The sequence below is a fragment of the Netta rufina genome (assembly GCF_964035555.1).
Source record: "Netta rufina genome assembly, chromosome: 1".
NCBI lineage: Eukaryota > Metazoa > Chordata > Aves > Anseriformes > Anatidae > Netta > Netta rufina.
The window spans coordinates 155968117-155981638 of record NC_140123.1 but is presented as its reverse complement, the minus strand read 5'-3'; the positions used below and the strand labels follow the sequence as shown (position 1 = coordinate 155981638).

The 13522-nt window shown below is 33.9% G+C and overlaps 1 protein-coding gene across 1 annotated transcript in view; it reads right to left on the bottom strand.

The window, feature by feature from the left end:
* Window positions 1–13522, bottom strand: part of LRRIQ1 (leucine rich repeats and IQ motif containing 1) — a gene marked incomplete at both ends in the record, with an annotated part of 111263 nt that overhangs the window by 45022 nt on the left and 52719 nt on the right. The window contains 4 exons of the mRNA XM_084306004.1: window positions 6831–6916; window positions 7260–7355; window positions 8017–8141; window positions 9004–9093. Of these exons, the coding sequence (XP_084162130.1) occupies window positions 6831–6916; window positions 7260–7355; window positions 8017–8141; window positions 9004–9093 (397 nt within the window). The remainder of the gene's footprint in view (window positions 1–6830; window positions 6917–7259; window positions 7356–8016; window positions 8142–9003; window positions 9094–13522) is intronic.

Sequence of the window (13522 nt, the reverse complement as noted above, 5' to 3'; positions counted from 1 at the left end):
TACAAAGGTGACTGCAAACTTTCAAAAAGACTAGAACATAATAACAAGTGAAAGCCTAGCAACAGAATTAAGCAAGAAGTAGACGTGTTAAGGAAAGGATCTAAATTTTCACTAAGACTGCAAATGTAGCAAAACTGAATATGTGAGACACTGCCAGAAGAGAGAGCAGGAAACCAGAGGAGATGGGAAGACTGAAAGAGCATTCAGACAGAATAAATTTACAAGACTAATTATATCTGATGCTCCATTTTGAGCTTGTTATTTGGATGACCTCGTAGCAGATCATCCATGTTTATTGAGAGAGGTTATAAGAGCATCTCTATATGGATATGTCATGGTCCATAATACTGCAGCAAAGTCAATAGTGTTTTGGTTTGGTTTGGTTTTTGCTTCCTTATTTATGGAAATAAAGAATTGGATTGCTCTGTTAAGTCAGTTTCTTATGAAATTTAACAATTTAAAAAGTTGGTTTTGAACAGATCTCTGCATTTCTAGTACACATTTCAGTTACAAAGTAATGTAACAAAGAGATCCTTTTTAAAAAAATGATTCTTTAAAAAAGTGGAGAGTTCCACTTTTTTTTTTCTTTTTCCTTCAGAAAATTGCCCTCTTGACACAAATAATGAAGATGGAGACATACTACATCTTTACCTTATAATCCTGCATAAGAACTCTAATGGGGTATAGACACTTCTAGAGATAATGCATTGACAAAACATGTCAAAAAATGATGGTATTGGTCAGTCCACATTGTAGCAACTTTTGGTTGACTGAATGCTCTTGATGATGCTAACCTCTCATCAATCAACACACTGGACTAATCAAAGAATAATGGAAAATATGGATGTCCATGTCTTCTTTCCAAGGCAGAATCAGCAATACCTTACATTTGTTATCTCCATTTGTCTAGGAGAAAATCCCTCATCTTTGTGTACGTTTATAGCTTCCCGATCAATCCAGAGGATGCCAGATTTGAAATCATTTTCCTCTACTTTTACTAACTATATCAGATATAAGTTCAGTGAAATAACTAAAGAAGCACAATAAATAAGGTCCACTAAATATTAAAGGTCCAGTAAATAGTTCCACTAAATTTACAGGTAGATCATTAGAATGATTTATGAAGTGGATTATCAGGTTTGTAGATACATTCATTTCATGTAGATGGACTAAGGATGTCTATGTTGGCATGACAATAAATAAAAAATAAAATTGTAGTAACCTGGTGTTCTTCAGGGGAGAAAATGTGTGGGGAAATAGATCACAATAAGATGTGTGATGAAAATATCTTGAAATAATAATAATATACCGCATTTTAAAAGTTCTGTCTGAACTTTTAAATAACAAAAGTTAAAAATATATCGTAACTAAACTATAAGTTACTATCGTGTTTTCTATACTTGCAAGATACGTGGCAGTATGAGCACTATACATAGATGAAAGTATACAAAATATTTTTTGTTAGTACAGTTTTTCTAACACTCATGATACAATGTCGATCAGATACAGAGTTGACAAAAATACTTCTGACTTCCAAAGGTAGTTGCAATAACAACTTTCTTCAATGGACAACCAAAGACAGTGTTAAAATTGATTAAAACCTCTTAAGACAAAATAATTGAAGATTTCCAAACAATTTTCAAGTAACAAAATAATTTCTTCAAAAGCACACTATTTTCCTATGTGGGTTATTGAAGTTTTTCCAATATGTTTTAAAAATCTCTCCTCTCCTCTCCCTCCTCAGAAAAGAGGGATATAATAGAAATTATTCTACTAGGAGATTTCTGTCACAAGATTTATCTTCACGTCTTTGCAAAATGATTAAGTAATCTGCTGGGATTTAACACCGTGCCAGACTACTTCAATTTCTACCTACCTGGATCACCTCAACTATTGCCTACAGCTCTTTCGTTATTAAAAATGAGTCTTTTTATCTACCTAGATCCAAATGTAGGCAATATTATAAAGATTAGTTTATAATACCAGTACTTTTCAGTCTTTGAGAGAGACAGGGAAATGAACTGTATGTATGCTTTGATGACAAGCAATCAAATGTTTTAGATTTCACACAGAGAACTGTGAAAGAGTCCAATAGCTCAAAATCATACAAACATCTTCTTGGATTCTGGCACACTCATTTAAATGTGACTTATTAGACAATGATCTGTGCTGGCAATCTAAGAACCAGGGATGTAATTTAATGCACATTGCTTGGCAGACTCCAAATATAGAAGATAAGTTGGGCAAACCCAAGAAATGTTATAGAAACAATATGGAAGGAATAGTTACTGCCTGATCTAGCATCCCATTTGTTAAACAACTTCATGATAATATGCTAAACTGAAAAAAGTTAAATGTTTGACGTTCATTTTTTTGTTGTGCAATATCTGTAATTAGAAAAACATAAACATGTATCTGTGCCAACTTTAAAAGAGTTGATAAATTAAAGTAGCACGGTGACAGATGTGCATCTATGAGATAATTCAATTTGTAAATTCACTTGGAAGAAAGACCACATTTTGTTCCCTAATTGAACAGCAATTAGAACAATGGGATTCTCATCTCTGGTTGGAGCTCCCAGATTATTCTGCTATATGGAACACAAAGCAATAACAAAAGTGGCTTTCCTTCTGCTACTAGGAAAATACGGATCAATGGCCATTTACTTAATGTGTAATAAGGAATAATAATATCCTGTAGGTTTTTATTTTGATTGTTGTTAATTTAACAAATTATGTTGTACAATCCGTTTTCGGGCTGTGGGCTTTGTGTTTCTGTGGTGGTTGGTTGTTGTTTTGTTTGTTTGTTTTGTATTGGTATTGCATTGCTGTCTTAAATTCTAAACTAGAAATTAAAAATTATTTGCTAACCTCTATAAAATATTTTAATTTTTCTCTTGTTCTGGGAGTCAAGGCACACTTCAGCTGCTTTTTGCCTTTTTTTTTTTTTTAATAATTATATGACAGCAAGAATTATCATATCATGCTGTCAGTCTCTCCCAAGAGAGTTTCCTTTGGAGAGGGAAAGGTTAAACAAGAATGAATATGGCACTGTAGTAGTGACAAGTTGAAAAACAGACAAGGCTTCCAGCTATCTTAAAAGAAAAAGAAGTTAATATTCAGATGCTAATACAAAATCCACATAACCAAAGAAATTCAAAGTTAAGCAAGAAATTTTGTACTGCTGTGTTAATGCACCTTTGGGAAGCTACAATTGTTATTAGAGATTTTTTAATCACAGTGAAGTCCATTAATTAAAAACTGCTGTGTTTACATTTTTCATTAGAATTTCTTTGGAATTTTATGCACCCATGATAAACAGGAATATTTCTGACATCATACCAGTTTTACTCGGCTGCCAAATTCCTAGTTTCTTGCCCACACTTTTTGTATTATATTACTGTAGAGTAAAAGTAGTTGAAGTAGACACAGTGTACATTTGGTATGGTTAAAACACAGGCCACAACTTTATTTAACTACACAAACAAGCATACATAACTGTAGTGGATTAGGGTATAACAGGCCTTAAAGCCATTAGTTGTTGGGACGGGCCTGCTGTAATATAATCATTGCCTGAATCACTGCCTATTATAAGGTTAGGCTACTTTAAGCTCTTCCTTGTAATACAAACCACAGGATTCAGTGCACTTGCTAGTATTCTTATTTTTTCATTACTGAAAAGGTGCATTGCCAGACATATGAGGTAAGACACTTCTCAGTTACTTTTACATCTCTACAGTTTAGACTCTGTATTCCAGCCAGTCACTCTAGGTTTTGCGTATAGACAGTGGAGAATTATAAATTCTTTCACAGTGAGATTCAAGTAGCCTATTTTGGAATGCTGATTTGGAAGGAAATTAACAGTCTTTAATGTGGCTATTTGTTTCCATAAAGGAAAGCAGATGTGAGCTTCTATAATTAACCAAGTGAATCCCATTGTGTTTAGCACTGTTGTACTAAGAGAAGATGGAAAATTACCAGAATAAAGGAATAAATACCCACACCTGAGGATTTTCAGAGTCCAAGTTGTTCATGACTGTCTGATTTAAGTTTCAAACCAGCAGATGTCTGGCCATAAAAGAGGAATGGCAAAACACACTGAATGGAGACTAATTCAATACATTGCATTTGTGAATTTCAGGCGAAGGAGTTTGATAGCATTTGGAATCAGACAACACACTCTGACAGGCCGTGTATTCCTACAAAATCTATCAGCATCTGATACATCTGCTGATATTAATAAGATCATTACCACAGAAGAGCTCAGTCACACTTAAATGATGTGTGGAATGATCCTAAAATCTTAGCATAAAAGCTATAAGTTTATTTGTTATTAGTTGATAAATTTTTGCTTCTCTGAACTTCAAATTTTGCTTTTGAGTCACACATATATACCAGTAAATGGATATTGCATGGAAAATTGCCTTTTTACCTTTTAATTCACACTTAAGTGGGTTCTGGTTACCTATGTTTAAGAGTGTAGGAAATCTATATTGCTAACAAAATTATTTTACTGTCATTACCATAACTTTAAGAATTTTTAATCAAAAAGCTAAGAAGCAAATGATTGTAATATAACACAGAAGAACTGTAAATTCAAAAGAAAGAACAGCATTGATAATAAGAAAACCCACAAGATTTAATATGATGCTTCAATAAGGAAGAAGCTCACTTCATAGCAGATGAAGCTGATAAGATGCCAGTTATCAGGAAATATTGGAAATTTCCTGATCTAGAGCTGTCTAGCTTAAGGATAAGGTGTATCTACTCTACCTTTGTAAAGTCCCCAGACTCTCCATGAGACTATGATGCTCCCTGCTCTCACTGCTTCAGAAGAGGTAGTTGATGCTGATGTAAAACTATATGTGGAGATCCTTCTCACATGGGATTATCCCATCAGGATCATTTTCTAGTGTAATAGCTGAGTTTTAGCATCACTTTAAGGAAAAAAAAACACTAGTTTTAATTGTTAATATCCTATTTGGTCCTTACTGACCAAACAAGTTAGTGTGCTGTATGACATAGAATGGTTGGACTGATATTCTTTGTATTGAAAAGGGCTTGAGTGTGCAACATTTCAGTCATGTTTCCTGGTTCTGGAAATTACACTTCCTGCTTATCTGAGAAAAAGAATGTTATTTCAATGACTGTCAGAGAATTCTGTACAGGAAAATTATATAAAAAGGTTATTTTTTGTGCTAGATGTAATACACAAAAATATTCTTTATGAGTTTGTATCAGGAAGAGAATATTTGAACCTATAAGAACATTATGAAAAAGTTTTTCTTTTAATTTTTTCCAACACTATTGATATACTTCAAGAATATTCCAAGTGATACGTTAAAAAATTCAACACATGCCATACTGAATAATCTGAACAAAGTGAAAGTAAACATATTCAAAACACAACAAAACACACAAATTACAACAAAAATAGGATAGTAAATTTGCTCTGGTCGATCAAACATTTATGACTGGATTAATTACTACTAACATAAACCAGAGAGCATATGGAGAAAAGATTATTTAACCCAATAAGCTCTTTTCATTAAAAAAATTATACACAGGCCACAAAGTGGAACATGTCAGAAAGTCATCTGCATGCAACATATTCACTACCTTTTTTTTTTTTTTTTTGGTTAAAGTGGCAAGGCATCATGGGAAGCTCTCAAGACTGAAATAGAATCATTTTAAATTTTTATTCTTTTTTTTTTCTTTCCATAGGAATAAAGCACTGCTTGTTCATTGCATTTTTTTAACTGGATTTCTTTTTATCTAATTAGTCTTAGGCATGATATTTAAATTGCAAAAAAATGTACAAAGAAACACTTTTAATAACTTTATTTGTATGCTGAACTTTTTCCCTTCCAAGAGCGAAATGTCTTTGAGCACTTTCAAAACCAAACACAGAAGAGATCTGCAGTTATACAAAAGAGGAAAAAGTAACTGTAGCTTCTGATAAAGTTTTAACAAATAAATGAACACTTAAAAAAATAAACATAAATAAAAGTACACTTTCCAAAGGACATTTAACATGATCATTAATTTAGAGTTCAGTCCTATTGTCATCCAGGCTCTTAAATATTTCAACATTTCTTATAGTAGTGGTATTGTATTAATTATTGTTCTTAACACAGTCCATTGACATTTGTATTAGCATATCATAATATATATATTTGTAGCATATTCTAAGAAAGGTTCATTGACATAAGAAGAATCTGAGAAGAACCAAAAGACAATTGCAAAAAGCTGCATAAGTACTATTTATTTCTCTAGTGAATATTTAAAAACAACAAAAAAAATACTATTTCATTTCATATGTATCAAACTGCCATTTTCATAAGTAGTTCTTGCATAATAAAGCAAGCTATTTATGGAGATGTGAATAACACTACACAAATTTTATTCTAAGGACAAAATTTTAGTCCTAGGAAATAAAACTAAAACTAACCTAAATCAATAATTTTAATCTGATTCCACCAAAATAAGAACATAAGAAACACAGAATACAGAAATAAATATTCCACAACTAGAAAATGAGGTACATGAACAAAAAGAAACAATGTTTCTGTTTAATATAGCTGTCAAATGCTCATTTGAAAATCCACCACAGAGTTTTTAAAAGTCTGATTATTTTTGATTCCTGAAACAAATTGAGGTCTTTATGGAAACTTAAAGTGTGATTTGTTTTCACCGAATCACACTCCACCTTATTTAAATAAATGTTTACTTTTGGGCAAGCAAACTTCTTAAAAGAGAAAGTCTATTTTGCGATTTAAGAATTACATCATTATATGACATCACTAGAATATTTCTTATCTGTTGACTTACCTACTTTTTTATTACTGTACTTTCTGGGTTTCATTTTATGAGCCCTCTTCAGCATTAGCTGTGCAGTAGAAATGTCTTTAAAACCCCTAGGGCAAGAGAATAACTCACTAAAAATTTCAGATAGTATTAGATCATCTGCATAGTATCATATAATGCACTTTTCAAAGAGAATAGAAGTGTTTATTTTCTTCTTAACTGCAAGGTATGAAACATTCTGAATTACATAGAGACCTGCAACATGAAACTTAAAATTACAATATTATAATATATTAAGCTGGTCTCTCAGATATTTGTAAAAGTAACAATAATTTTTTACTTTGGTATAAAGCAGAGATTACTGAAAAGTGGAAGTTAAAAAGAAGCAAGCTACAACAACTAAATATACTGTACCTATTTCTGGAACAAGCAGAATACTGAAGCTTAACATACCATTCTTCTGAAATTTTTTCTTCTTTTCCAGACCTGAATGAAAATTTCTTTTTTTCTTTCAAGTCAAAGAGCTGTGACACTGTTCCCTTTTCTGAACTGAAACCAAAGTATAGGAACAGTACTGAAAGGTAGGGTCTTGGGAAACTGTTTTGAAGCCTTTATTATTCTGGAAGTTGTTTGTGCCTTTTGAAGCTTGAAAATTATATATATATATATATATATATATATATATATATTTCAATACTATACTCCAGGAAGACTTTATCTCAGAGATTAATAAAAGTCTGCAATTAATTTGAAATGTTTACATTTCAATTATTCAAAGCATACTACAGTTCTTTCTCTCCAAAAGAATGCAGCTGTGTAAGAAATCCTTTTTAATCTTTATCTAGTCTTAGAAATCTATTTCAACATCTACATTGTTATGATGTATGTGAAAAAAATGTTTTATGATATATCATCAAATATACATTCATAAAATACATGTATATATTCATATACTCTTAATAAATGAAAAATAATAACTGTTTTTAGTATACCTGGTTTTAACCAGTGAATATATTTTAGCTCTAGTAATGTCACTTTAATCAACAGCTACAAAAGCAGCAGAAAACAGCCTCAATTTATCTCCCTTTTGATTTTTGTCAAATCCAAATCAACTAAACATAATTGGGGAAAACACACACACAAAAAAAATACTCCCACAAAACAAGCAAATACCTCTTCCTCCCCACCTCCCCCAAATTATTTGACTTACCTTCCATGAAAGTGGAGATTTTCTGGTGAATATAAATGTGGTCTGTCAACATACTGCCAAAGTGTTTGTGGTGATAACTGCAAACTGTTTGAATGTTCACTGGAACTTAAGGGCCTGGAATACTTCTCAGTAAGAGAAATAAAATAAAAATAAAAATTAAAATTAAAAAGTAGCTTATAATTCCTGCAAGATAATTCCTACAATAAACCATGAAAACAATTATTCAAAAAAACATGAATTATGCATATGAACAGACTTTTGAGCATCACCGAGACTGCATGTCTAGAACTTCAAAACATGCAGATAAACCTAAAAGGGTTTGTAGTCCTGTAACAGGATTCTTAACAGTGCTATGCTCATTAGAAACCTTACCTTCAATTAAATAAACAGGGCAAAAAGGTGACTTTAATTATACTTAAAGTCTTTAAATATCAAGAATTATACATTTCTCTCTTTTTAATTGTAGGAAATAAAACATTAGGACATTACGAAATACTGTTTAAGCGAAATACTGTTTAAGGGAAAAAACAAAAACAAACAAAACAAAACAAAACACCACCAACAAAAAAACTTCCAAAACAAAAACTAAAACTTCAAAGTTTATCAAGTAACTAGCAGACATTACAACTCAATGATCTTTAGCTGTTCTGAAAACATTCAGCTGTTGTCATATCTCAGTATTTTTAAAGTAGTGTGTCAACTAGCAATTTTTAATCCATTGCCAAATGTACAGATGAAGAACATCATCTTTTTTTTTCTGCTACTGTGAAGTAAAGTGTTGAAATAAGTCCAAAACAAAGAAAAAATTAAGCAAATGAAAGAAAATCTAGAAGAAAAATTGCATCTGGGGGTGAGGAGGAAGTCTGAGACTTCTAAAAGCAATTGTGTTTTTCGAGTCAATAGGTTGTCTTATTAATCGCCCCGGAATAGCATATCCTTAAGGAATGAATAAAGACAGAATAGTAAGAAGTTGCTGTGACACATTACCTTTGGCCAGTGCAGCTGGTTTGAGAACAGGAGTGTTTTTGAAGGGAAACGGGTGGAATCTAGAGTTAGCCATTCCTTTTCTAATGCAGCCTGTATAAATGAGTAAAGTCAAATAGTGCACTGATAAAATCAGTTTAGTTTTGATAACTTTAAAAAAGTCTCTTTTAAACTGTCTTAGATACTGTTTCAAGTGTTCTCAAGTCGTATATCAGAACTGCCACCTGCAGAGCAATCACACTCAAAACACCTTTGGAGATGCTATGTTGTCTGATTTTATTTAAAATAAATCACATTAAGCATGTTGCTTTGTTATAACCCAAGTTATTAAAAATGACTGTGAAACTCTGAAAAAAATACAGATTAAAGGCCTAAAGATCACAAATAGTCTCATTTTCTGGTTTTTAGTCAATGAGTATTTTATGTCCAGGTGCCAGATTCTGTCAAACTTGTTTTTGCTGAGTTGAACAGATGAATAGATAAATATTCTTCATTGAAATCTGGGGTTGAAAAACTCAAGGCTATATGAAATTATTCTTCAGTTAATCAATTTTATTTTTGATATAATAGAACTATTCGCAAACTAAATTAATAGCTTGGAATGAAGAAGAATGCCAGAATTAGTTTTTACTTGGTGTCTCTTAATTCTTTAAGACAGAATTCAGTTTTCTCTCATGAAAACAAAATTTAGATTATGTTTCAAACTCAACCTACAGACAACCTATAATATACAGATAATATACAGATAACCTATTTTTCTTATACATCCATGAGTTCTTTGACCACGTGTTCAATGCATTCTGGTAAGTGAGAATAGTACTTTACTCCCACACAGTAAGTAAATACCTCTGAAGAATTCGGCTTCACTTATACAGGGCTCAGTCATTTAGGCTGTTTGTACTTCATTAGCAAAGAGCCTGGTGTTCATTCTTTCAAAAACGGCTTATTTATAAAACCAGACTACCTTTTCCAATTCACAGACTATTTCAGATTGCACTGATTTCTGACCTTGAAAATCTGAAGCAGTTATCCTAAATCTGGATAACTTACTGTGCAGCTTGAGTAAAGAGGACTTTGCACAGCCTTAGACTACCAAACAAGAAGGCCTTCCATAACCTTTGAAATTCTGAGAGACAAAAGGATGGTATTTCAGTTATTTTGAAACGCTTACTTTGGGTAGTGGTCACATCATTTGGTGATTCTAAAACCAATCTTATTTATAAGTTAACTGTGAACCAGAGTTATTCTTCTTGCATTCAAATAAAATTTGATTTCATTTTCAAGTCTTAAAAAGGATTAATTTTTACATGTTTCATTCCTTGCTTCTGGAATTCTCTGTTCTTTGTTTATAGTATTTTGGGTTTAATTGAAAGCTGGTGTCTCTTTACCAATCTTTCTATTATTGTTTCATGATTAAGATATATATTATCCTTTTTACCCCATCTCCTCTTTCAGACAGTTGCACATGTTGAGGAATTATCTATGCAAACAAACTTCAGAGACATGCAACAAATTAGATGTATCACTATCCTACATGCCTACAAACTACTATCATATCTCACTGCAGTGATTATTTTCATGCTGATAACCACTACATACTTGATTAAAAAAAAAAAAAAAGTCACGGTAAAGTTTTTTCCAGAAGTAGACTGTAGCAAGTTGAATTCCAAAGGCAATCATTTAAGATTGTGAAGTTGTGAATTTGTACAAATCAGATACATAAAACTGATAAGTTTGTATCTCTGCAGAGACAAAACTATTAAATATCAGAATTCTGCAGTTGCCTGGGGTCTGTGGGTAGAATGGTTGAAATGAGTAACTATGAAAAAAGAAGTCTGACACAAACCAGTGAAAATCAGTGAAATTAGACATTATTCCATCTAGTTCTCTTTGAAGTTACTCTTCATTTGCACTATACAAATCATATTTCTAGCTTTTCATGTAATAGTTTTTAATTTATTTTCTAAGCATGGGCATTTAATCAAGCTGCAAGTAAACTCAGTCTGTGAAAGATTGGTCTTCATCTTTGCTGGTATATAAAGGTATACGAAAATGGAACATTTCTTTAGTATTTTCTCCTGAAAAGAGTCCAGTGGAGGGCCACAAAGATGATACAGGGCCTGGAGCCACTTTCCTATGAGGAAAGGCTGAGAGACCTGTGTCTGTTTAGCCTGGAGAAAAGAAGACTGAGAGGGGATCTCATCAATGTGTTTAAATACCTGAGGTGTAGGAGACAGAGGGATTTGGCCAACCTTTTTTCAGTGGTTTGCAGGGACAGGACAAGGGGTAATGGTCACAAGATAGAGCACAGGAAGTTCCACACCAACATGTGAAAGAACTTCTTCATGGTGAGGGTGACGGAGCACTGGAACAGGCTGCCCAGGGAGGCTGTGGAGTCTCCTTCTCTGGAGATACTCAAGGCCCGTCTGGACGCCTACCTGGGCAGCCTGCTCTAAAGAAACTGCTTTGGTAAGGGGGTTGGACTGATGATCTTTTGAGGTCCTTTCCAATCCCTTCAATTCTGTGATTCTGTGTGATTCTGTGATTTTTCTCCTCCTCTATTTGCAAAAGAATCAATAGATCTGGAAGAGCAGTAGTTTAGCACTTCTTGCAAATATTAGTCAAATTAATGTGTGTTGTACAATGTGTCCAAGAATGATTTGGGTATTTAAATATCTTACATTAATAGTGAATATAGAATCATAAAATCATTAAGGTTGGAAAAGACCTCCAAAATCATCTGGTCTAATTGTCCACCAATGTCACCCACTAAACCATTTCCCTAGGCACCAGGTCCAAACTTTCCTTAAACACCCCCAGGGATGGTGACTCCACCACCTCCCTGGGCAACCCGTCCCAATGCCTGACTACTCTTTCTGAGAAGAAATGTCGCCTAATTTCCAACCTGAACCTCCTCTGGTTCAACTTGAGGCCATTCCCTCTTGTCCTATCACTAATTATCTACAAGAAGAGGCCAACGCCAGCTCCCCAAAACTTCCTTTCACATAATTGGAGAGAGCAATGAGGTCTCCCCTGAGCCTCCTCTTCTCCAGACTAAGCAACCCCAGTTCCCTCAGCCACTCCTCACAGGACTTGTGTTCCAGGCCCTTCACCAGCTTCATAGCCCTTCTCTGGACACACTCCAGAGCCTCAGTGTCTGTGAGGGGCCCAAAACTGAACACAGTACTCAAGGTGGGACCTCACCAGAGCAGAATGCAAGGATCACCTTGCAGATTTTGCTGGCTACATTATTCCTGATACAGGCCAGGATTCCACTGGCCTTCTTGGCCACCTGGGCACACTGCCGGCTCATATTCAGGTGAGCGTCAACTAACACCCCCTGATCCCTTTCCTCTGTACAGCTTTCCAACCACTCTGCACCAGGCCTGTAGCGTTGCATGGGGTTGTTGTGTCCAGAGTGCAGGACTTAGCCATGTTGAATCTCATCTCTTTGGCCTCTGACCATCAACACATTCTGTCTAGATCCCTCTGCAGGGCCTTCCTACCTTCTGGCAGATTGACAGTTTCCCCCAACTTGGTGTTGTCTGCACACTTACTGAGGGTGCACTCAATTCCCTCATCCAAATCATCAATATAGATATTAAAGAGGATGGGCCCCAACACTGACTGGTAACCAGTCACCAGTTGGATTTCATTCTGTTCACCAACACTCTCTGGGCCCAGCCATCCAGCCAGTTTTTAACCCAGCAAAGAGTGTGTACCTGTCCAAACCATGGGCCTCCAGCTTCTCCAGGAGAATACTGTGGGAGACCGTGTCATATGATCCAAGACTGACTGTCAGATTTCAATTGCAAGCTTGAATTCTAGCTATTTGAGTTTCTACCTCTCTGGTGGATATGTCTGCAAAAGAAATCAATAAAATCATGAAACATGAAAACTAATGTTCCACAGTTGTACTCAATTTTGTGGAACAAGACACAGACCAAAATGCAGTACACAGATCAAATCTTTTATACTTGCACCATAATCCAATTAAAGTTCTTTGCTTTTAAAATTCAGGTTGAAACTTTTCTCACAAGTATTTCCCAGTTATTAATGTAATATTCTCCGCTGTTTTTTTGTTTCTTACATAATTTATTAAATGAATGTTAGTGTGTTAAGTATTGAAAAGAAGTATCACCAAAAAAAGAAAAGCATGATTCAAAGGTATAAATATTCAAGACCAAAACAAAACAAACAAAACAATGATTTATCATTAAGATTATATCTGCTGATATAAAGCACATTTGGCACTTGTATGCATATACATGTATGTAGCATATTATAAAAATATACCACATTGTCTTTTGCTTTGCCCAACAGAAGTAAATGCATAATTGATTTTTGAACATATGCTCTTCCACTATGCTTATGCCTAGAGATTTTGACAGTACCAACTCAGGGAGCTTCTGTCCATATTTTCCCATAAATACAGTCCTAAATTATAACAAATGCAAAGACTGTAACAGATTTAACAAAAACTAAGGCTAAAAATGAGATCAATTTCTATTGAGATTATCCA